Source organism: Taudactylus pleione, unplaced genomic scaffold, assembly GCF_031769625.1.
Source record: "Taudactylus pleione unplaced genomic scaffold, aTauple2 ptg000425l, whole genome shotgun sequence".
NCBI lineage: Eukaryota > Metazoa > Chordata > Amphibia > Anura > Myobatrachidae > Taudactylus > Taudactylus pleione.
This window is the reverse complement of record NW_028284827.1, coordinates 3661748-3687456: the sequence shown is the minus strand read 5'-3', so window position 1 is coordinate 3687456 and position 25709 is coordinate 3661748. Positions and strand designations below refer to the sequence as shown.

At 42.1% G+C, this 25709-nt stretch overlaps 1 protein-coding gene across 1 annotated transcript in view; it reads left to right on the top strand.

Annotated features, from left to right (window-relative positions):
- The window catches only part of LOC148506110 (VPS10 domain-containing receptor SorCS1-like), a 255144-nt gene extending 237489 nt beyond the window's left edge, over positions 1–17655 (top strand). Inside the window, exons 17-19 of the mRNA XM_088447259.1 lie at positions 3892–3997; positions 4087–4250; positions 16739–17655. Of these exons, the coding sequence (XP_088303385.1) occupies positions 3892–3997; positions 4087–4250; positions 16739–16803 (335 nt within the window). The 3' untranslated portion in view covers positions 16804–17655. The remainder of the gene's footprint in view (positions 1–3891; positions 3998–4086; positions 4251–16738) is intronic.
- Positions 17656–25709: the final 8054 nt, after the last annotated feature.

Genomic DNA, 25709 nt, shown 5'->3' with positions numbered 1-25709 from the left:
CACACAAATAGTCAGAGCGCAAGACTTAAAGAACGGAATAGTAGTCCCAATAAGGAAATCCTTAAAACAGGGATCTGTATGCAAATGCCTCATATATTGGGTCCGGCGTGTCTCCCTTCCAAGAAGTCACTGTATCCACCACACAGGTAATCAATTTCTAGAAGAAAGATAGAAGGGGCGCCACTAGTGCATTATCTTCCAACTTTTATTAAAACATATCAGACAAAACATATGTCTTAAATGACGTACCAGACATAGCGGTCAAGCCACCGCAAGTATACAGCACATAAAGAGAATTGATCCTCTGACGAAGTCCTGAGTGACGAAACGCGTAGGGGCGTGGCCTAGCGTTGTTCTGTGATACAAGGTCTCCGACGAGTGAACCTGTTGTTCCCGGAGACGGAGGATCAATTCTCTTTATGTGCTGTATACTTGTGGTGGCTTGACCGCTATGTCTGGTACGTCATTTAAGACATATGTTTTGTCTGATATGTTTTAATAAAAGTTGGAAGATAATGCACTAGTGGCGCCCCTTCTATCTTTCTTCTAGAAATATATATATATATATATATATATATTTATATATATTATATATATTTTTTTTTTTGTGGTGGTGGCTTACAATTTTGCTGTTGCGCTCAGCAATTTCTGGTTATGCCCCTGTTGGCGTCAGCAGGGAGTACAACAGTTTGCTCCTTGTGATAGTATTAAATTGGTTCCCAAACTTTTTTGAATCAGGGCATCCTAGAGTATAAGTATTGTTTTCACGGCACCCCCTAAGCTAAAAGTTTGTAATTGAGAAATTCCGGAAAAAAATGTATTAAACTAGTAAAGTGAAGTATATTGTGCTGATCTGTCATCCTCAGGCTCAGTTACTATATGTGATGGGGGACAGGTCTGCAATTCTGTTTGTCCACATGTTTACATTACATTGACCATCAATAATTTGATTTGGTGCTGAACCACCGACCTGAGGCTCCCCTGCAATTGTCCCGAGGCACCCCAGGGTGCCACGGCGCACAGTTTGGGAACCACTGGGTTAGACCTAGACATTATTTGCAAAGTTCAGGCTAAGCACAGAAAATGAGCTGCAGTGTTATACACATGCAGAATGTTTTATTAAATGAGTTCTCAGGAGTGGAGATTGTACATTGCAGATCTGACTCATAATTAGAAGCAAACAGAAAAGGAGCAAGCAAGGTGCACTTTGCTCCTGGAATAAACCATGTTGAAATGCAAGGGGTGCAAATGCATTTATTTTATTTTGTATTTATTTTATTTGTTTCTTGCATGCTGGCAATATCCTGGATGCTTTTGCATGTAGGGAGCTTTGTTTTTTTATGCTTAATTATATAATAAAGCTAGGACAGGCGGCCAGGCCCCTCTCTAATTCTAAATTGCACTGCACATTGTATACCCTCCCCTGCAGGGCAACATGGTTTAGCCAACGTGCAATTTGCTTCTTTTTGGGTTTTTTTATCCTTGTTTTTATTTCATTCTAACTCAGAATCTGCCCCATCTGTGCTCTGTATGGAAACCTACAGTACCTCCTCTGTAAATGACCTTCGGATGTCCGGGCAACCAGGTTCCTTTGTCACCGTCTCGCTGCATTTCATACTGGAAAACAGGTTTCCCAGGAAATTTCTCCCAGTGGCATAGAAGATCCCTAAAGCTATAAATGTAACACATGAGATGAATGCAGCCCTGGGGTCTCCTCGCTTCCATGACTTATTCATTAAGAAATAAATGAGACTGAAACACTCCATAGTTTAGGGTATAAATAAATAAATAAATTAAAGACAGAAGTGGGGTGACCCTAATCTGCTGCCAGGAAGTGACATTTCTCTGATTACTCACCTGTGACGGCAGTGCCACAACTTCCAGCACCAGCTCTTTTCCTGGGGACTCTTACTGAACGTGGGAATTATACCGCTATGTATGTACATAACTCAAAAATAGACATATTCACCCAACACTAAGAATAGCCACGTATTTGTGTAGGTAGGGCCTGATTCAGATGTGAGCGCAATACCGATATTTATGCCGCTGAGCGATTATCAGCCGATTGCGTATGCATCGTGGTGGCACCGTGCACGCGCCAACCTACAGAACCTTAGTGACGCCGCTCGCATTGAGGATTTTTTGTTTACAAAGTTATTGACATTCAGGGACCGTTTGGAGGTGGTGACGTGGAGTGACCGTTTTCCTGGCGTGTATCCGTTTATGATCCTGTACTCAGGAAATATGGCACCTTTGTCTCCGTTCCCGCGGCCACTCTCCGCGATCATAGGGTTACTTAGATATTCGATTATTGAAGGATCTGCGACCACTTGTTTGTGCGCACTTCCTTGGATCTGTGAAGCCGCCTATGGGCGTCTCAATACATTGCCAGGTGACTGCTGCATTAGCAAATTTGTGCACAGTAGCTGCAGCTGCGATTGCATTCCGCATTTTAATCAGGCCCTTAGCATATTACCTATTAATGTCTGAAATGCATGATACATTTTTTTTACAAAGGATACTGTAGCAAACCTTAAGTAAAACATGCTGTAGGCATTGTAAAATAGCACCTGCCCTCCTCCTCTAGACCAGGTGTTGGATGGTATTATGAGTTTTCTGGGTAGAAGTATAAAGGTTACTGTGATTCTTAATTTGCTGAACCATACTTAATTGCTCACACTATAGTTACTTTGAAGTGCTTAAAATTCATGTGACATTGACGTTCTAGAGCACAATGAGGTTACATTGTGGTTGTAGAGCATCATGAGATTATGTTGAGGTTCTAGAGTGCTATGATGATTTTACATTAAGGTTAAGGAGCATGATGAGGTTACATTGTGGTTCTAGAACATGATGAGGTTACATTGAGGTTGCACAGCATTATGAAGTTACATTAAGGTTGTAGAGCATGATGAAGTTACATTGAGGTTGTAGAGCATGATGAGGTTACATTGAAGTTGTAGAGCATGATGAGGTTACATTGAGGTTGTAGAGCATAATATGGTTAAGTTGAGGTTCTAGAGCATGATGAGGTTATGTTGAGATTGTAGAGCATGATGAGGTTACATTGAGGTTGGAGAACATGTTGAGGTTATGTTGAGTTTCTAGAGCATGATGAGGTTACATTGAAGTTGTAGAGCATGATGAGGTTACATTGAAGTTGTAGAGCATAATAAGTTTACATTGAGGTTCTAGAGCATGATGAGGTTATGTTGAGATTGTAGAGCATGTTGAGGTTATGTTGAGTTTTTAGAGCATGATGAGGTTACATTGAAGTTGTAGAGCATGGTGAGGTTACATGAGGTTGTAGAGCATAATAAGGTTAAATTGAGGTTCTAGAGCATGGTGAGACTATTTTGAGATTGTAGAGCATGATAAGGTTACATTGAGGTTGTAGAACATGATGATGCTATATTGATATTCTAGAGCAGGATGAGGTTACAATGAGGTTGTAGTACATAATGAGACTATGTTGAGTTTCTGGAGCATGATTGTGTTACATTATGGTTATAGAGCACAATGAGATTACATTGAGACTGTAGAGCATGATGAGGTTATGTTGAGGTTCTAGAACATGATGAGGTTACATTGAGGTTGTAGAACATGATGAGGCTATATTTAGGTCCTGAAGTATAATGAGATTACATTGAGATTGTAGAGCACAATAAGGTTACATTGAGATTGTAGAGCAAGATGAGAATACATTGAGGTTGTATAGCACGATGAGATCAAATTGAGGATGTAGAACATGATGAGGGTACATTGAGGTTCTAGAGCATGACGAGGTTACATTAAAGTTCTAGAACTGGTCATGGCTTCTTTTTGCTGTTCTAGGACAGTTCTCTCTTGCCTTTACCAGATGGATAATCTTAGCTCCTTTGACCTTTCCAGCCCCATTGGTGGACCTGACTCCAAGTCACAGTGGCTCTGCAATGCTGATGCTCTTGTCCGTGGTCTTTGTGGGACTGGCAGTCTTCGTCATCTATAAATTCAAAAGGTAATCACAGTCCTGTTCCTCGTCGGCGGCGTTCACCAGCGCGCAGCGATCACCTCCCAAAGCAATGACGTCTCTGTTGATGTTTTTAGGAAAATTCCTGGAATTAATGTATATGCACAGATGCAGAATGAGAAAGAGCGAGAGATGGTCAGCCCAGGCAGTCAAAGTGAGAGCTTGTCACCCATTGTCACTCACACTCAGCCGCTGGGTCCTGAGCAGCTCTTAGAGGGCAAGTTGGAAACACAGCCCATAGGTAAATAAGTAGCTAGTCCTAATTGGCTGTACAGGAACCCAACTTACCAGCCGTATCTGTCTGAATGGCCAAGTACTCTGTACAACCCGTCTTTCCTGCTATCAGACCCTGTGTCATCTTTATTACTTATTCCTTTTGTCGTACCCCCTGTCTCCCTAACTAACCCCAAGACGTGCAGATAATTGATCATTCCAAGCGTTTCCTCTGCTGGGTGCAGCTGTACATGGACTGATTGTCATAATTCAAACACTCACTTCTGATCCTGAATTAATGAATACATCACATTAAACAGAATAAGCCGGCTCAGGGGGTGCCAGTATAGGATCCATGAAAGGGGCTTAATAATGATTCATTTTAAATTCCCTTTCATTATTAGGAGTTAAAATACCCAACTTTAGAAATAGCTAAGAAAGCAGCCGCTCGTTCTACTTTCCAGCACAAGACACAAATAGGGTTATTCATCTTCTCCACAGCCCTGGGACGGTGAATGCTAGAAAAATGTATCAACGTTGCAGAATAAAAGCTCCACATATTTATATAACATAGTTCTGCATCATAAGGGGCTCTATCAGCGATAACAATGTTATTCTTTTTTTCCTACGCGCCATGTTGCTAGTAGTAGAATCCCCATTTTATGCCTAAGGAAAGCAAAAAGGAAAAATAAATAAAAAAATACGCTTTGAAGGCCTATCAAGTAAAAGCAGCCCTTTCTATGATGCACACCCCAAATTTTCAGCCCCTCGATGTCCCCTCAGATCCTCCCTACTACTGGAAAGCAGTAGGCTTGGTACAGTGAGAGAAGTGGGCTCTTGGTATTGCTGGAGTCAACCCATCCTGGCTGTCCTCGCTATTGGAAGTGTCGTCTGTCCATTCATTAGACACATTAACTATAAACATACTGAGGAGGGGATTCCGTTACCCCTAGTTCTCTAGGGGCAGTTGTATCTCATCTCCTGTACTGAGTAATCTGCTGGGGAGTCCTGGTGAGAGGAGACTCACCAAAGTGGTCTATGTGGGGCGGTGTGCCAAGCTGGCAGCTTTATATGTCCTTTAAGGGCAAACAAAAGTCTAGAGTAAGGGTGGGCCATAAAACTACATATCCCAGAATGCCCTGCCACCCGTTTTGCTATTTGGCCATGCTAGAAATGTTGCAATGCATGCTGGGATTTTTAGTTCAACAAACAGCTGGAGTGGTGTCAGTCTGAAGCCTTTAGGCCTCTCCAGATCAGACTTAAGGGATCAGCACCACAGAGAGCAGCCTGAAAACCACCAGATCTAATGTGCTATGGGGAAGGGAAATGACTAAAAGATACAGTTAAGGTGCCCATACTCGGTGCGATATAGCAGCCGATACGAGGGATTGGTACGATATCGCTGCTATATCGTACCGTGTGTGGGCATGATATCGTCCAGTGCGCACTCCCGTGGGGTCGTACATCGCATCTCCAGATCTTACTGCATGTTCACTCAATCGGGGATGCGATGTACGATCCCATACAATGCTATGCGGGTGGGGGTGCCGGCATACTGGGCTGTCGGCCACCCGATCGCTCCGTATGTGGGGAGTCCCCCCGATATGTTGGCCATCGCGCCCCCGGGTGCATATCGCACCCTGCATGGGTAGCTTAAGGGGCCCGATTCTGTTTAGGACGCAAAACGGAAATGTAGAGGAATCATGCGAAATTCTGAATACCGTGCATGCGCCATAAAAAAGAAATCAATGACTGCACGTGTGCCAGACCAGGCGTACGCACAGGACGGAATATGTAAGTGCAAACGGATCGATCCGTCCATAGAGAGCAGTCTCTCAGTGTAATGGGAGTTTCTCTCGGTAGTGACCGGCTGACAACCATGCGGACTCATGGTACTGATCTGTCTCTGGGAGCTTCGTGTAGGGCGCTCAGCGTAGGTTGGGTGTAAATCCCGATACTCATGGTGACGGCTGCGGACGGAAAAACAGTGGGCGCGATGGGCTTCCACAATTTGATGTGCGGATGCTTGGGACGGTATTCAATTGTTTTGCCCCCTTTCGCGCCCGACAGGAGCTATTCAATTGTTGCTCCTGTCGGGCGCGATCAGCTGTCAGCTCATTTCAGCCCACAGCCCCAGGGGGCGAAAAGTGACCTGTTTGGGCGCCCAAACAGCACTTTTCGCGATCACGGCTAAACCCAGCCACTATGGGCGTGATCAGCGCGAAAATGGGCATCAGTTGAATAGCGCCCTGTGATCTCCTGTCACTTTAGATGGGAGATCCCCCTCAGTATACATGGGTGAATTCTGGCATTAGTATGATAAAAGTCGGGTGTACGGAGAAACGCCCGCAGATGGCTAGCCACTTTGTACCAGTAAAACTAATGACACAGTCATTTCTACAGGCTCATATAGCAGCTTAAGGTGTTTTCCTTTTAAATAAAATTTGGAACATTATGTAACATTTACAATAAATCCAAGTGTATTCTCTTCACCTTTGCAAACTTATTTACATTACAGAATGCAATTGCAAATAGCATCGATAGTGAATTAGGTGGTAAATTTTCCAATTCGCTTTAATCTATATTCTCGGTGGCAGCTGGCAGACATCAGAAGACATCAGCTGGCGAGGGCTGTGTGCCCGGGAGACTAACATTTAGGACAGGGTTTGTTTCAGAAATAGCTGTCACAGTACTGTCATCGGCCCCCTGACTCTGATGATAATATATAATTCACTATTCATCAGATCCTCAGGATGAGACCTTGCTGTGACTCTCCCCCCGTGTGTCACCCGGCACGCAGGATGGTGTAGGCCATAAATAGTGTATGTGCAGGGATCTCAGTGCTAGCAGTAAAACAGAACACCCCTGACATGTGAGAGTCCTACACTGTACAGGACAGGGGATTATTCTATATCCTACATGTAAAGGGAAAAAAAAATCACAAAAATCGGAGGTTACAGTGAATCAGTATTTATTAAGGTCCTGCTTCATCGGTTTGCGTATGTCTATGTTATTATAGTATTATGTTATTATAGTATGTGTTTACCCCATAGTTAATAGTTTAGTTATAGGGTTAGCAGTATGTATTTTCCTCCTTTATTTAAGTCACTCCAAAAGAGGAATAGACTTCTGGGTAATACCAGTGACATTTAAGCCCTACCACATACACCTATCCTCAAATTAGCGCACACTGAACTGAGGCCCAGATTTAGCAATTAGTGATATTCTTATTATCACTCATTACTAATAAAGTAAATAATGCTCCAACCAATCAGCTCTGAACTGTCCTGTGTTTGAAAAATGACAGTTAGGAGCTGAGTGATAGGAATTTTACTCATTGATAAATCTGGGCCGATCATTATTATTATTATTATTATTATTATCGTTTATTTATATGGGGCCACAAGTGTTCCGCAGCGCCTTGCAAGGTAAATAACCAAAAAGTGACTTACAGTAAAATACAATACAATGAAGGACCAGGACATGGATAATATACATTGATACATAGGTGGCCATAACACCCAATTAAGCAACAAAGCATAGGCACCAAGTGTTAGGTGTCCTAGTGCAGAGTAAGAAGTAAATGAACATAAAGTAAGGAGAAGCACAAGAGGGAGGAGGGCCCTGATCGCAAGAGCTTACATTGTCAAGGGGGATGTACAAGCAAACTAAGATGCAGAAAATTGCACAGCACGGGAATGGCGCTAGGCACGAGATCTTCCATATGGCACAGAACGGATATATGTATGAGGACACATTATTATTATTATTATAATTTATTTATATGGCGCCTTACAAAGTACATAGACAAAAAAGTAACCAGTGACTTACAATACAATACAGGACATGGATAAACATTGCTTTATTAGCGACCTTAACGCCCGCATAAGCAGCCGAGTGTTAGTTGCCCTAGTGGGGAGTAAGAGATAAATTAAATTACAGTAGGGAGAAGCACAAGAGGGTAGAGGGCCCTGCTCGAGAGAGCTTACATTCTTTAAGGGAGGGGCAGATGAACAGGAGTGACACAGATGGGGTAGACGGGGAGAAAGGAAGATGTAGCAGCAAGTTAGGATGAGAGCTGGAAGGCTTTAATGACATCTGTATAAGCTTATAAATCATGATTCGTGAAGGTTGTGCTGACATTGTTTTATTACCAGTTACTTATATAGAGCACACATATTCTGCAGCGCTTTACAGAGAATATTAAGTCCCTGCCCCAGTGGAGCTTACACTCCATATTCCCTATCACATGCTCACACACATACACACTATGATTAATTTGTTGGGAGCCAATTAACCTACCAGTATATTTTTAGAGTGTGGGAGGAAACCGGAGCACCCAGATGAAACCCACAGCCTTTTTCAGCCTTCTGGTCACTCTTCAGTGTAGGACATGGTGTTCTGGTCAGCATGATAAGGAGGTAACTTCAGTAAAACAATGAGAAGTAAATTGGCAGCGTAACTGGGTATCTCCCTAAGAACAATATGCAAATAAGACATCATCAAAGTAAAATAGACCTCTGGGTAATGCCCGATGACAATCCTTTTGAGCCTATGGCTTACTCTCATCAACTTGTACTCAGTATTATTTGTACTCCTCAGTGCAGGGTAGGGTTAAGCCCATAGTGGAATGTGGACAGGGTTATGGCATTGAATCTCCCGATGTGAGGGTAACTAACAATTGCACTAAATAATGACGGATAACCATTGCAATGGTTGGTGAATGCGTCCCAGGATGCGCATTCGCAGAACAGACCTTTAGATAGGCCACGGCCGTGCCACTTTTTTACCAGTTGATTATATTTAACTAATGAAATACCATAACTTTAGAACCATTCAATGGTGGCTAATATCAGAAAAGGAATGGGAAACCCACTGCCATTGCTGCAACAAAACCATAGTCCATCAATGCCCATCCCTAGTGCTGGGTAGGGTCTCCATAGAGATGGCCCAAAGTTACAGAGTCCTAAGTGACACAGCTTAGGAAGAATATGCAAATCCGTCACTCCAAAAGCAGATTAGAATTCTGGGTAACGTCACTTATAATGTAGGTTACATTGTCAATAAGTTTTCTAACTTGTCTAATCTTGAATCCACTTAACTTCCATTGACTACACATTTTCTGTACATTTGTTCACTTCTATTCAGTCTACAGTTCTCAGCATCAGATTCATTACCTGTACATACAGTAGGCACCTGTCCAATGTACCACCATCTGTATACTGTATATTCAGTTTTCTGTATGTGATTCCAATAGCACGACCACAGCAATCCCTACAGGGGCAGAGGCAGTAATAGGGGACGTACATGCTTAGCAGAGACAGCTGACTGCGACTAGCCGAGGAGCCCCCAGTATAATCAGCTCCTGGTTTTACGCTGGTGGAATGCAGACATGTAAAACGCGTGAATAGCTCATGCAGCGAGCGCGCCATTCCATGTACTGGGTAATTAATATAGAGCAGTAATTATTTCACATGGGGTTGTAGCCAGCCATAAACCAACAGTGACAGCGCACAGCGGGGAGCAATGATAGGGCCAAACTCACATATCAGTATATCTCTCGGCTTCTCAGCCCATCGCTTAACTCGAGACTGCGGTAGTTGGAGATATTCCTAGTAAGATAAAATAGCGTTGGTTGCAGACAAGATTTGGCCTTGTTAATCAGGATCAAGAGGGCAAGCTCTGGATGTGTACAGTAGTTATACTGCAAAGATAGAATCAAGGATTCTTTAGATACAATGAGCCAAATTCAATTCAATGCAAATTGAATAGCACCGGGAAGGAGCTCCCGGAGTGATTCAATTCAGAGCACAGATTTGTCGGGGAAAGCTTGTACTCGGGCCCCTCGCAACTTAAACATGGTGTTTAGTCGTGAGAATGGGCATTCTCTGACTAAACTACTTGGCGTAATGCTGTTTCCGTGGCGCTAAGGGCAGAAAACGTCATCGCGTCTGTAGTTTTGTCGGATTTCTACTCGCATCCCCAGTAGGGTTGCAAGAAGAAATCCTTTAACCGCCCAAACAGCACAGTGTATTGAATAGCTGCGGGAGCCCCCTCCTGCGGCTATTCAGCTTCAGCCCTATGTTTCATTGTTCATTCATTTCTTGAAAATATTTTATATTTTTATAGGTACAGGATAATGTATCCAAAATTTAGGCTGGTCATTGTTTATGTCATAAACACAATGTGCAATAATGAGGGGTATGTCATACGTACAGACATGATCACTGAGCACCTCCTCAACTTACTATCACTCTAAGGAGCTCTGCTACACAACAAAATAAGGATGATCTCATACATACAGACATGATTACTAAGCTCCTCCTCTTCTTACATTCACTGTGAGGAGCTCTGCTACACAACCTAATGAGCTGGAATCTCTTACACACAGACATGATCACTGAGCTCCTCCTCTTCTTACATTCACTGTGAGGAGATCTGCTACACAACCTAATGAGCTGGAATCTCTTACACACAGACAAGATCACTGAGCACCTCCTCAACTTACTATCACTCTGAGGAGCTCTGCTACACAACAAAATAAGGATGATCTCATACATACAGACATGATTACTAAGCTCCTCCTCTTCTTACATTCACTGTGAGGAGCTCTGCTACACAACCTAATGAGCTGGAAACTCTTACACACAGACATGATCACTGAGCTCCTCCTCTTCTTACATTCACTGTGAGGAGCACTGCTACACAACCTAATGAGCTGGAATCTCTTACACACAGACATGATCACTGAGCTCCTCCTCTTCTTACATTCACTGTGAGGAGCTCTGCTACATAACCTAATGAGCTGGAATCTCTTACACACAGACATGATCACTGAGCTCCTCCTCTTCTTACATTCACTGTGAGGAGCTCTGCTACACAACCTAATGAGCTGGAATCTCTTACACACAGACATGATCACTGAGCTCCTCCTCAACTTACAATCACTCATAGGAGCTGTGCTACACCACAAAATGAGGATGATCTCATACATACAGACATGATCACTGAGCTCCTCCTCTTCTTACCTTCACTGTGAGGAGCTCTGCTACACAACCTAATGAGCTGGAATCTCTTACACACAGACATGATCACTGAGCTCCTCCTCTTCTTACATTCACTGTGAGGAGCTCTGCTACACAACCTAATGAGCTGGAAACTCTTACACACAGACATGATCACTGAGCTCCTCCTCTTCTTACCTTCACTGTGAGGAGCACTACTACACAACCTAATGAGCTGGAAACTCTTACACACAGACATGATCACTGAGCTCCTCTTCTTACATTCACTGTGAGGAGCTCTGCTACACAACCTAATGAGCTGGAATCTCTTACACACAGACATCTACACAACCTAATGAGCTGGAATCTCTTACACACAGACAAGATCACTGAGCACCTCCTCAACTTACTATCACTCTGAGGAGCTCTGCTACACAACAAAATAAGGATGATCTCATACATACAGACATGATTACTAAGCTCCTCCTCTTCTTACATTCACTGTGAGGAGCTCTGCTACACAACCTAATGAGCTGGAAACTCTTACACACAGACATGATCACTGAGCTCCTTCTCTTCTTACATTCACTGTGAGGAGCACTGCTACACAACCTAATGAGCTGGAATCTCTTACACACAGACATGATCACTGAGCTCCTCCTCTTCTTACATTCACTGTGAGGAGCTCTGCTACATAACCTAATGAGCTGGAATCTCTTACACACAGACATGATCACTGAGCTCCTCCTCTTCTTACATTCACTGTGAGGAGCTCTGCTACACAACCTAATGAGCTGGAATCTCTTACACACAGACATGATCACTGAGCTCCTCCTCAACTTACAATCACTCATAGGAGCTGTGCTACACCACAAAATGAGGATGATCTCATACATACAGACATGATCACTGAGCTCCTCCTCTTCTTACCTTCACTGTGAGGAGCTCTGCTACACAACCTAATGAGCTGGAATCTCTTACACACAGACATGATCACTGAGCTCCTCCTCTTCTTACATTCACTGTGAGGAGCTCTGCTACACAACCTAATGAGCTGGAAACTCTTACACACAGACATGATCACTGAGCTCCTCCTCTTCTTACCTTCACTGTGAGGAGCACTACTACACAACCTAATGAGCTGGAAACTCTTACACACAGACATGATCACTGAGCTCCTCTTCTTACATTCACTGTGAGGAGCTCTGCTACACAACCTAATGAGCTGGAATCTCTTACACACAGACATCTACACAACCTAATGAGCTGGAATCTCTTACACACAGACATGATCACTGAGCTCCTTCTCAACTTACAATCACTCATAGGAGCTCTGCTACACCACAAAATGTGGATGATCTCATACATACAGACATGATCACTGAGCTCCTCCTCTTCTTACCTTCACTGTGAGGAGCTCTGCTACACAACCTAATGAGCTGGAATCTCTTACACACAGACATGATCACTGAGCTCCTCCTCTTCTTACATTCACTGTGAGGAGCTCTGCTACACAACCTAATGAGCTGGAAACTCTTACACACAGACATGATCACTGAGCTCCTCCTCTTCTTACCTTCACTGTGAGGAGCACTACTACACAACCTAATGAGCTGGAAACTCTTACACACAGACATGATCACTGAGCTCCTCTTCTTACATTCACTGTGAGGAGCTCTGCTACACAACCTAATGAGCTGGAATCTCTTACACACAGACATCTACACAACCTAATGAGCTGGAATCTCTTACACACAGACATGATCACTGAGCTCCTTCTCAACTTACAATCACTCATAGGAGCTCTGCTACACCACAAAATGTGGATGATCTCATACATACAGACATGATCACTGAGCTCCTCCTCTTCTTACCTTCACTGTGAGGAGCTCTGCTACACAACCTAATGAGCTGGAATCTCTTACACACAGACATGATCACTGAGCTCCTCCTCTTCTTACATTCACTGTGAGGAGCTCTGCTACACAACCTAATGAGCTGGAAACTCTTACACACAGACATGATCACTGAGCTCCTCCTCTTCTTACCTTCACTGTGAGGAGCACTACTACACAACCTAATGAGCTGGAAACTCTTACACACAGACATGATCACTGAGCTCCTCTTCTTACATTCACTGTGAGGAGCTCTGCTACACAACCTAATGAGCTGGAATCTCTTACACACAGACATCTACACAACCTAATGAGCTGGAATCTCTTACACACAGACATGATCACTGAGCTCCTTCTCAACTTACAATCACTCATAGGAGCTCTGCTACACCACAAAATGTGGATGATCTCATACATACAGACATGATCACTGAGCTCCTCCTCTTCTTACCTTCACTGTGAGGAGCTCTGCTACACAACCTAAAGAGGTGGAATCTCTTACACACAGACATGATCACTGAGCTCCTCCTCTTCTTACATTCACTGTGAGGAGCTCTGCTACACAACCTAATGAGCTGGAAACTCTTACACACAGACATGATCACTGAGCTCCTCCTCTTCTTACATTCACTGTGAGGAGCACTACTACACAACCTAATGAGCTGGAAACTCTTACACACAGACATGATCACTGAGCTCCTCTTCTTACATTCACTGTGAGGAGCACTGCTACACAACCTAATGAGCTGGAATCTCTTGCACACAAACATGATCACTGAGCTCCTCCTCTTCCTACATTCATTACTACACAACATAATGAGAGTGAGACATGATTGCTGAGAACCTGCTTCACTTACAGTCACTGTGAGTAGCTCTGCTACACAACCCAATAAGGGGTCTCATACACAGAGACATGATCATTAAGTGCCTTCTTCATTTACAGTCACTGTAAGGAGCTCTGCTATACAATGTAATGAGGGGAACCTCATATACCCAGTCATTATCAATCGGTGCCTTCTCCACGTGTAGTCACTATGAGGAGCTCTCCTAATTAATTTAATGAAGTGAAATGTAATACACACAAACCAATTCACTGAGCACCTCCTCCACTTACAGTCACTGTGAGGTGCTCTGCTACATATATCAGAGAATTTCATATACTACTATTACAGTTACTACCAGTAAGAAGCAAGACAGGTGCATTATTAATGTGTTTCAGTACATATTAGGTATAGTGTTCCAAAGTCACAGTAAAATCCACTGGCGATAACTAAGATGCTATAACTAATACCTCTTTTCCACCAAAAACCAGAGTCAGACCTGGGTTTTCAGTCACGGTTCAAACCCAGGTCAGACATCATTTGCACAGAACCATCGATCTGCGTTATTCTCAGATCAGCCCCATTCACACTGAACCTGGGTCTGCCCTGCTAAACTTGTGAGGTCATAAAAAGTGGGAGGTGACTGCTCCACAACCGCCAATCAGCTCATTTTAGGCATGACCCAGGTCGGATAACCCGTGTTGCGCCGTTCACACTGCACCATTACCCAGGTCCGACCCTGGTAGCTACCTGGGTTGGATTTCCGGGTCACTTGACCCAGGTTATTTTTCAGGGACCCTTTTACACTGAGATGCGACCCGGGTAGACCCAGGAAAAACCCAGATTTTCGGTCTGGTGTAAAAGGGGTATAACAGTGCTCAAAGATGTTATGTGTGTGTGTGTGCATGTGTGTGTGTGTGTGTGTGCATGTGCGTGCGTGTTTGTGTGTGTTGGTGTGTCTGTGTTGGTGTGTGTGTGTGTGCATGTGCGTGTGTGTGTGTGTTGGTGTGTGTGTGTTGGTGTGTGTGTTGGTGTGTCTGTGTTGGTGTGTGTGTGCGTGTTTGTGTGTGTTGGTGTGTCTGTGTTGGTGTGTGTGGTGTTGGTGTGTGTGTTGGTGTGTCTGTTGGTGTGTGTGGTGTTTGTGTTTGTGGTGTTTGTGTTTGTGTGTGTTGGTGTGTGTGTGTGTGTGCGTGTTTGTGTGTGTGGTGTTTGTGTGTGTTGGTGTGTCTGTGTTGGTGTGTGTGTGTGGTGTTTGTGTGTGTGTTGGTGTGTGTGTGTGTGTGTGTTGGTGTGTCTGTGTTGGTGTGTGTGGTGTTTGTGTGTGTGTTGGTGTGTGTGTGTGTGTTGGTGTGTCTGTGTTGGTGTGTGTGGTGTTTGTGTGTGTGGTGTTGGTGTGTGCGTTGGTGTGTGTGTGTGGTGTTTGTGTGTGTTGGTGTGTGTGTGTGTGTGTTTGTGTGTGTTGGTGTGTGTGTGTGGTGTTTGTGTGTGTTGGTGTGTCTGTGTTGGTGTGTGTGTGTGGTGTTTGTGTGTGTGTTGGTGTGTGTGCATGTGTAGTAACAAAGCTCAAATTCATTCTACTCCTCTATCACTAATTATTTTACTTCCAGAGAGCTAAGCGAACGCAAATGGAATTCTCCTTAAAAAATAGATTTAAGTTTCTTTGCTGTGTAAGAATCCATTATAAATGAATTTATCAGGTAAAACAATCAATAATGAAGCGTAATTTGTGAATTAGCGAAAATGCTACAGCAGCAAATACAGACGTGAGGCGAATCGCTTTCTTACAGGTTAATAAGTACAAATTAAAGGTACTTTATAATGTACAGCACAGTAATAAAACTGCTTTCTGGCCTAAAACAACCTACAGCTTAAATGGGTAATAGAACCTCCAGCTACAGGTGGCAGGGCAGACAGGCTACAGATTGGATTACAAGTTACTCCCATTTTATTACACTTTAATATTGAATGTGTCTACAAATCCATGGTTATGTCATGGGTTATTATATTCTCTAATGAAAAATGTTACATACTGTATGAACCATAAATATAGAATGTATAGCAGAACTCGGGTATTACCTCCACACTTCATTACTGAGGACACATCATTAGGACAGTGTCATTACCGAATGTGATGCTGGCGAAAAGCTGAATTTTCAGTCAGTTAATTTCTGTGCCATCACCGTTCCTGTCCACCAATCCACGCAGGGCACTACATTGCCTATCATAACAAATGTCATAATATTTCTTTCTTATTCTCTATGGACAAAGTAAATAGCATTAATTTAGAAATGTTACTTTATAAAAAAAATAATGTATTCCCTTCTTCCTGTTGCTCCTTCTACACTGGCAGCCTCACATTGCTACATTAGAGGCTGAACCTCCAAGGATAGATCTCATTTCTCCCGGGAGGCTCACGATTTTTCAGGGACGCTGCCTAATAACGTTGGAGCCTGGCTCTGCCTCCTGTAGTGGGCAGCTATGTCTCCTCTCTGGGCAACTAACCTGGGAACTTATAAATCACACTTAAAACCATTCACGATTTTCCCACCAGTATCTGAATGTCGCAGGAGATGATTAACATTCCCATGTGAGGCGCTCCCAGGCTTCCCAGCACTTTCCTATTTTTGTGTCTTGCTTGTCTTCCCTCACCGTGGTCCTCTGTTTATTTTGATGGTAGATCTGAATGGGAAGATAAAAATTGTGTTTAATATGATAGAGATAAAACTTTTTATTATTCTTGTTTGGATGCCTTAGGAAAAAATAAAACGTTTAACGTCCTGTTTTCGTTCCTCCCAGGAAGTATTCCCACGGTTGCTGAAAATCAAAGCACAAACGAGAACCCAACCTATGTAAATGTTTGAAGGAGAGACCCCGACCTGCCTCCAGGACTGTTCCCAGTGTTTGAATAAAACAGAGGTTTTTAGCTTTAAGCCTGACCAAGAAGATACGTCAGCCTACGTACACATTTTATGGGACACAATTACCCCTCTTTTAGACTCTCTTGTGTTTGTAAATGATAAATGAATTGACATATGCCAGACATTTGCATGTTTTAACCCCTTCACTGACCACGAGGCTTTGCCACATGTTCGCTTGGTCTTTAGCGGTGAGCGGGTTAAATGTTGGGGGTGTTTTTAGCGTTACCATAGGTTAAACTTCACAGTAGTTTAACAAGGCAAATATGTAAATAAAGGTATTTAAAGGGGAACCATCAACTATTATTATTTTTATTATTATTTTAAATGTGTTGTATTTTAGTACATTCTTTACCAACAAAAAAAAGCTAGATAACTCCCATTACAGGTAAAATGCATTATACAAACATTTTGCACAAACCTTTTTGAGCATTTTTATTTGATACGGTGCCATAACTTTTCGTAGCTTGGTGAATGCCCGAGGAGATATATTAGTCGGCGACTAAATTCCCTCCAGACTGTTGAAAAATCTTCTCAGATATGATTCTGATCGAACACAATTTTTTATTTTTGGAATGGATTTCCTAGAAGCAGTGTCATTATATTTCATTCTATGTATCATGTATAAATTATTTTTAATGATAGTTCATCCTCGAGCCCTCTCCTGCCGATGCTTTCAGCTGGACTAATCTGCACATGACGTCCAATTTATCTGGTGATATTTTGTCTACTCACCACTAAAGGGGGAAAGGTAACGATTGTATATATTCCTTTATAAATAAAACATATAAATCTTTATTAAGGTTCAAATCATTTCATTGTGATTGGTCAAGTGCGATCGTGATGTCACCTAATTTGACAACTTTATGGGGAGAGATGTGCAGAGGGTGTTCAGGCGGCGGATTTGGCGACAGTTGAGTGGTTTTAAGCCAATACGTTCCCACCACTAGTCAGGTGAGAAGTCAAATTGTAGCCAGTCTGTAATATTGAATTTAAAACTATATACCTTCCGATTACTTGGACAACATAGTGCCAGTGATATCATGCTAGTCAATTGGTCAAGACCCACCTAACAACAAGGCAGCTATTTTTCGTCATGGAAGATGGAAATGTATACATTTTTGATTCACTTTAGCCACTCCCACAATTGGACTTAGCCCACACCCCAATGAGTAGGCCCCACCCTTTTATAGGTCTGAACTCAGGAATGTTTTGCAATAAATAGGACAGTAGATACTATGAAGGTGGAAGAGAGAGACCCGACCAACACAGAATGGACACAAAATACATTTCTAAATATGCTTCATGTTTTTGTAATCTCAGCATTGTACTGTATAATCAGTTGTCTCAAATAATATAATGTAATTAACATGTTTGGTTGCTGATTTTCTTATTGTAATGTCATTAACCTTCTAACAGTTTTCATATTATTCTTTTCAATTCTTTGATCTGTATATGGGCAACAAAGAGCCCCAATCATGTACATTCACTGCTGATATTTTGTAACAGAGGAGATTTTCTGAAATCATAATCACAATACAAATTTTGAGTTGCAGTAACTGAACTTCGCAAATGATCTCATGAAAAAAAATATGTGCAACTGATATTATATTATACCTATATATTTGTTATGAGCTTCTTTGGTGTTTTGCGTGGTTTGTGTTACAACCTGTAGATGGCAGTGTTGTTACTGCTTATTTCAGTTTTTTTTGGACACAATTATCCTACTAATAATTTTGTGGGGGCCCACAGAGCTGTTAAAAGAACCCGATATTTACACCTCTTGACCTAACTTTAAAGGAAGGATTGTAAGAGTATCGATGCTGCTTTCATGGCATTTCCTGGCTGAGTGTTCCCCCGGCATTGCCTGGGAATGGAGCATAAACACTCTTGCGATTCTTGTAGGGATCAATAATCCCCTTTTAAAGTTCTTTTCTTGCAAAGTGTTTGTGTAGATTAGAAAGGAGAAGGGAAACGCTGACGTCCTACATTGTTTGTGATTAGCGGAACAATATGCGCATTTGTGTTTAAATAAAGTCGATTGCTCCTCCTCACTTTCCAAAATGGTAATGACCCCCGTTCTCACGCTGTACCTACACTGAGAGAGAAAAAGAATCAGAACAAATGCTAAATAGCAAAGCTGTACAATTTTTCGTGGCGATCCGGCCGTGTCTTGTGATTTTGCCAACTCCCCATCGCTCGCAAATTGCATCTTTTTTTATTACCCATTTTATGCTTATGGTAAAAGCGCAAATTGCGTCCGACTCAAAATGACCTTATAGGTGTTACGTGTCTTCATGACCCCCAGACACCCCCCACCTGACATACAGGAAGTGCTATAAAGATATCAGCTCAAACCCCGTTGGCACACCATGTATTGGGCCACATTATTTTAAATGTAGATGTTGAATAAATGTTGAATAATGAAAGAATGGGGGGAAAAAGGAACAGGTTTCTAAAAAAAAAAAAATATCTCCACATATGTTCACACTTCTCAGAGTTGTGATGCCAAAAAGGCAAAAAAAAATTGGACATGGTCGAGAAACCCAACAGAAACGAGTGTAAGATCAGCAACTGTAAACAACAAAAACACATCAGAGTAAAATCAAATAAGAAATATATACAGCGTAAAAGAAGCTTAAATATTTATTTTTTACCTGGTATTTCAAATATTTAGGTAATTATAACTTTTAACAGCAGTTTTTAGTCTTCCATCTTTCATTTTTTTTTATTTTAGTTGTTAGTTGTATAATGTTTTTGTTTTGTTTTTTTTAGAATTTTGTTAGCGGTCCAACAACTTGTCTTCCATGTAATCTCTCTTTCTCCTTCCATGAGACATACTGTACCCTCCGGTATGTGGTAGGAAATGAACTGCAGCAACCAAGACAAAAAAATCAAACAGTGCACAGAACATGACTGTAAGTGTCATTGACTAGTGAAGGTGATTCGATGGAGCATTAAATAATTAAAACAAATGGTGTTTAAAGAAACCGCTTTTGTATGAAGTCATTGTCTCAATAAAGTTATTTTTCTTGAATCATTTATTTTGGTGCAAAGGATTCAGGTGTGAACTGGGAACTTTAAACTTTTTATGTAACTTTGTTTTTCTGTGTATGGCCTTATTGAGATTGAGTTTATTGCAATAATTCTTATTGAGATTGAGTGTATTGCAATAATTCTCCTCAATGTACTGTAAATAATTACTGGCTGCAGGTTGAACTTGTCCTAGTAAGACCTATGAAGGGAATTGATAAAAGAATATAAAATTTTCTCCGACCTCAATCTACTGCAAGAGGAGCATAAATAAATGGCAATTATTATTGATTTCCTAATTAGATAAATTGCAATTTACCATTGTAAAAAATATATATATACGTCACTTATCCTGTTTAGTGTCTTTTGTACACATTGTATGTATCATTTAATGTTGTATTGTAACAGAATTTACTTATTACTTTCATTGTATATCATATACCTCAGATATATCGCTTTTATTATATCTGAAAGATGCAAAAAATGTCCTGGTTGATTTGTGTCCATGTATAATTTGGGAAAACTAAAATCTATATTTTGTATTTCATTATATAGAGTATATGATTGCATTAAGCTTATATACATTATGTTACTGAGTAATGTGAGAATGCAATGAGCCAAAAGTACCCCCGATACATACTAAACACAAACATTTACAGTACATTCAATTAAGGTATGGAAAATGTTCTTTATATTGTCTTTAATCCCCCTAATGGTTGATATGTGCAATATACCTTAAAGACCACACCACAAATTATAGCTAGGCGCTAATTAGAAATAATTATAGAATTAGTTAACAAAAAATAGCAGCATACCCCTCTAGGCTTGTGGAAACCTACTTAAAACAGACTTCCAAAGATAGTCGTTACAGAACTATAAAACACTTGAATGGTGTTGCGCTAATAATCATAGATAATTTGTAAAACTTGATGTGTCCGAAATAAAAACTAATGTATAATCATAAATGGTTTATATAAAACAAAATACCAAAAAATAATAATAATAGATCATCATGCACAATAATAATGTCTCAATAAAGACCAAAAAAGGAAATCTTTGCATAGATGTATAAATTACTGACTGGTCAGTGTAATTTCCTTATAAAATGTAAATTTTAGTTAAAATAATGTATCAAAGTCATACTTCTCACCGGACTTGTACAGTATATCACAAAATGTATAAAATCTATTAATCCTCGTTAGTCAGACCGCCATGTCTGTAACATCGGGGACTCGGTGTAAATAGCGGTGCTTTATAAAGATGAAATAAGGAGTCCCAGCTTAAGGGCAAAACAGCCCGATGATCCCAGTTTGCGCAGCTCCGGAGGCAATAATCCAGTCAGCTCGTGACTGCCGTTGTTTAGCCGCTATGACAGTCCAGATAATAGGAACTCTGCCCCCACATGTAGAAAAACCCGCTCCCACTTCATATAGTAAGACCACCGATTGTAGTTAGATAGGGTCCGGCAAGGTAAGTAGCAGAGTAGATAGCAGATACCACTGACGCGTTTCGCTTGCATTTTAGGAAGCTTTATCAAAGAGCATGGATCACAAATTTTTATACCTTAAAGACTTAACATGACTAAAACTTATCTAAAATAAACACACAGACAACAGGAGTTGGAATTAAAATTAAAGGTCAAATTTTATTTGGCATCAGATTATTAATTAAATATTGAATTAGGGCTTTCGAATTAGATCTTGCCAATTGAAATTAATTGTGAGCTTAAAGTTAGTATGGTTGTGGATAGCAAAGAACGGACACTCCAACAAAAACACACGCAGACCAAACACATCACCCATTGGTGTTTAACTTTCCAGAAAAAGCACGCCCGGATGGGCTGTGTCATTTCCCTGTAGGTACGATTTGGCCTATATTTGAACAAGGAGAACGCACCCATCTAACTTGTATAAAGAATAAAAGCACACTACCGTTCTTTCCGCCACAGCACACATAGCAACAGACTCGAAACATGGGAGGGAGGAATTTCCAGAATCACGGAGGCTGACTCTTTGGTGATCAGTCATAATATACTGACAAGTCCACACACCCCAGGAACCCTATAGGCTAACTCTAAATGTCTGATACTAACATACCATAACACTTAAAGGTATACTGCTACCACAACCTCAGGGTTTAATCTGGCTCACTCAGATTACACCTGCCTTATGCTGTCCTTCCAAATTGAAAAAAATAAATGATGTCATTTGTAACAACTTTTATCCATTCAGCTGTGACCAAAGGGGGCATGTGCCCAAGAGAGAGGACAAGGGCAGCAATTGAGACCATGTCTGTGATGGCTGGTGATTTTTCTTTTCACCCCCCCTCTCTCTCCCTGCATGTAATGTCAATGCAGCACACAAGTGGCCAATGTTGTCAGTCTGTGTATGTGTCCTAGTCACACTGTGTATGCATCTTGTTGGTTTTGTATATTATTCATGCTAAGGGCCTTGAAAGTTGAAAATCAAAAGCCACTGTCTGGTCAGGTACTCACATGCACAGATAAATTGTTATTGACAAGTTGTCATTGAGCTTAAATGTGCTGAATGTGTAGAATAATAGTTTTGTTATGAGTCAGATGTTTTGTCTGGACTTCTGGCCTACATAGATAAAGAGCAAATGTGTTATTCTTTGTTAATAGTACATAATTAAGGAAATGCTGCCCCTGCAGGTATATAAAGTAGAGCACCAATGTATGTATTCTACTGCTTATATGCATAACTGCGCATTGCCAAGGGTCTAAAAAGTGCTTACATTGAATACACGACAGCCCTTGTGCCTGGTGCAAACACAGAAGACATTTCACTATCCACGATAACATCTGCAGGGACAGCAGCTCCATCTCTGCGGTGTTGAAGAAGTGAAGTGTTTGCAAATACATTTCCTTAACTTTTCCTTTAGCGATACTGTGCATGAGTGAGTGGAGAGTGCCAGGGAGGGACCCTATGGATCCCCCTCCCGGTAACTATTGCGTTCTGTAGCCCATAGGCCACGGCAACTACAGCAGCATCATCTGTAGATGGCGTTAGCTACTGGAGCCAATGTGATGGATTACGTTTTCTTGCTAAATGCAGCAAAAGGTAGCCCCAATAGAAACCTATGGAGGCTGCAATTGTGAACAGAAAATGGGGCCAGCAGCAGAAATCACCAATATCTGCTGCTCCCCCCCCCCCCCCTTCCCCCAGAAAACATTCAGGACATACTGTAAGGTTGCAGATATCCTCCAAAAACATCAGTAAATAAGCCCCAATTACTTTTTCATTCATATTCACTAAACTACGGCAGCAAAATGGATCTTTCATGCAAAGTAAATAGAACACTAGTGAATAATTGCAGGTGTAATTAAACTTTCTGCTTAACTGAGAGAATAAAATAGTCCCTTGATAATTTATTTATAGTGATCTGTTTATGAATTTGTTTTAGGGAAACCATTCCGTCATTCAGATTCTTCACAGTTGTTTTACTTTGCACTTACAGTATGAGGTCACAATTCAGCCTTAGCCCACCCTAGAAGTTCGGTGTAGACCCCTCCCCTGAGGTCCCCGCCATTATCTCAGTGTAGCTGATAACTCTCTGGACCACATGTTGCTGGCTCACTACTGGGAGGCAGACAAAAATCACCCAATCAGGCTCTGGGTTTCATTTTGTCATTTGTTTACCTACAGAGGCTTTCACACCCCAATATAGGGTCAGCGGAAATCCCCAATGTCAGTACCATGGCCCTGCATGAAGGAGCAAATTGTGAGTGGGTGTCCCAGTTATATTCCCCTACAGATGTACTGGTGTGGGGTTATATTCCCCTACAGATGTACTGGCATGGGGTTATATTTCCCGACAGATGTACTGGTGTGGGGTTATATCCCCCTACAGATATTCTGGTGTGGGGTTATATTCCCCTACAGATGTACTGGTGTGGGGTTATATTTCCCTACAGATGTACTGGTGTGGGGTTATATTTCCCTACAGATGTACTGGTGTGGGGTTATATTTCCCTACAGATGTACTGGTGTGGGGTTATATTTCCCTACAGATGTACTGGTGTGGGGTTATATTCCCCTACAGATGTACTGGCGTGGGGTTACATTCCCCTACAGATGTACTGGTGTGGGGTTATATTCCCTTACAGATATACTGTTGTGGGGTTATATTCCCTTACAGATATTCTGGTGTGGGGTTATATTCCCCTACAGATGTACTGGTGTGGGGTTATATTTCCCTACAGATGTACTGGTGTGGGGTTATATTTCCCTACAGATGTACTGGTGTGGGGTTATATTTCCCTACAGATGTACTGGTGTGGGGTTATATTCCCCTACAGATGTACTGGCGTGGGGTTACATTCCCCTACAGATGTACTGGTGTGGGGTTATATTCCCTTACAGATATACTGTTGTGGGGTTATATTCCCTTACAGATATTCTGGTGTGGGGTTATATTCCCCTACAGATGTACTGGTGTGGGGTTATATTTCCCTACAGATGTACTGGTGTGGGGTTATATTTCCCTACAGATGTACTGGTGTGGGGTTATATTCCCCTACAGATGTACTGGTGTGGGGTTATATTCCCCTACAGATGTACTGGTGTGGGGTTATATTTCCCGACAGATGTACTGGTGTGGGGTTATATCCCCCTACAGATATACTGGTGTGGGGTTATATTCCCCGACAGATGTACTGGTGTGGGGTTATATTCCCCTACAGATGTACTGGCATGGGGTTATATTCCCCTACAGATGTACTGGTGTGGGGTTATATCCCCCTACAGATATACTGGTGTGGGGTTATATTCCCCTACAGATGTACTGGTGTGGGGTTATATTCCCCTACAGATGTACTGGTGTGGGGTTATATTTCCCGACAGATGTACTGGCGTGGGGTTATATCCCCCTACAGATATACTGGTGTGGGGTTATATTCCCCTACAGATGTACTGGTGTGGGGTTATATTTCCCTACAGATGTACTGGTGTGGGGTTATATTTCCCTACAGATGTACTGGTGTGGGGTTATATTTCCCTACAGATGTACTGGTGTGGGGTTATATTCCCCAATAGATGTACTGGGGTGGGGTTATATTTCCCTACAGATGTACTGGTGTGGGGTTATATTCCCCAATAGATGTACTGGTGTGGGGTTATATTCCCCTACAGATGTACTGGTGTGGGGTTATATTCCCCTACAGATGTACTGGTGTGGGGTTATATTCCTCTACAGATGTACTGGTGTGGGGTTATATTCCTCTACAGATGTACTGGTGTGGGGTTATATTCCCCTTCAGATGTACTGGCGTGGGGTTATATTCCTCTACAGATGTGCTGGTGTTGGGTAAAGTTAGCGATTTTTATAACCTCATTATAAACCTCTTTTTTTCCCCTGAGGTACCAGTATGCTGCTCCGGACAATTTTATCTATTTATTATTAGAACACTATTTACATTCTGCATGTTCCATCATTGTGCAATGACAGAGCGCTCACTCTGAATCAGGGCCGTCCCTTCTCCTTTTTGGAGCGGCCCACAGCAATAGTGAGCGGCCAAAATGATGGTCACGATGGTCAAGACCATCGCGACCTTCGGGCTTGCGAAGAGACCCTTGCTGTAGGGTCTCGCTGCCGCAAGCCCTGGAGTGCTTTTGGCTCTATCAGAGCCAAAAGCACTCCCACTGACATCACTCGTGATGTCAGTGGGGCCGGCCCCAGATGGTAGGCGTTCCCATGGGAACGCCTCCGTCTGGGCAGCCACGCCCCTGGCACGCCCACCAAAGGGGGCGTGCTGTCAATCACCATCGACAGCACGCCCCCTTTGGTGCGAGACCCATAAC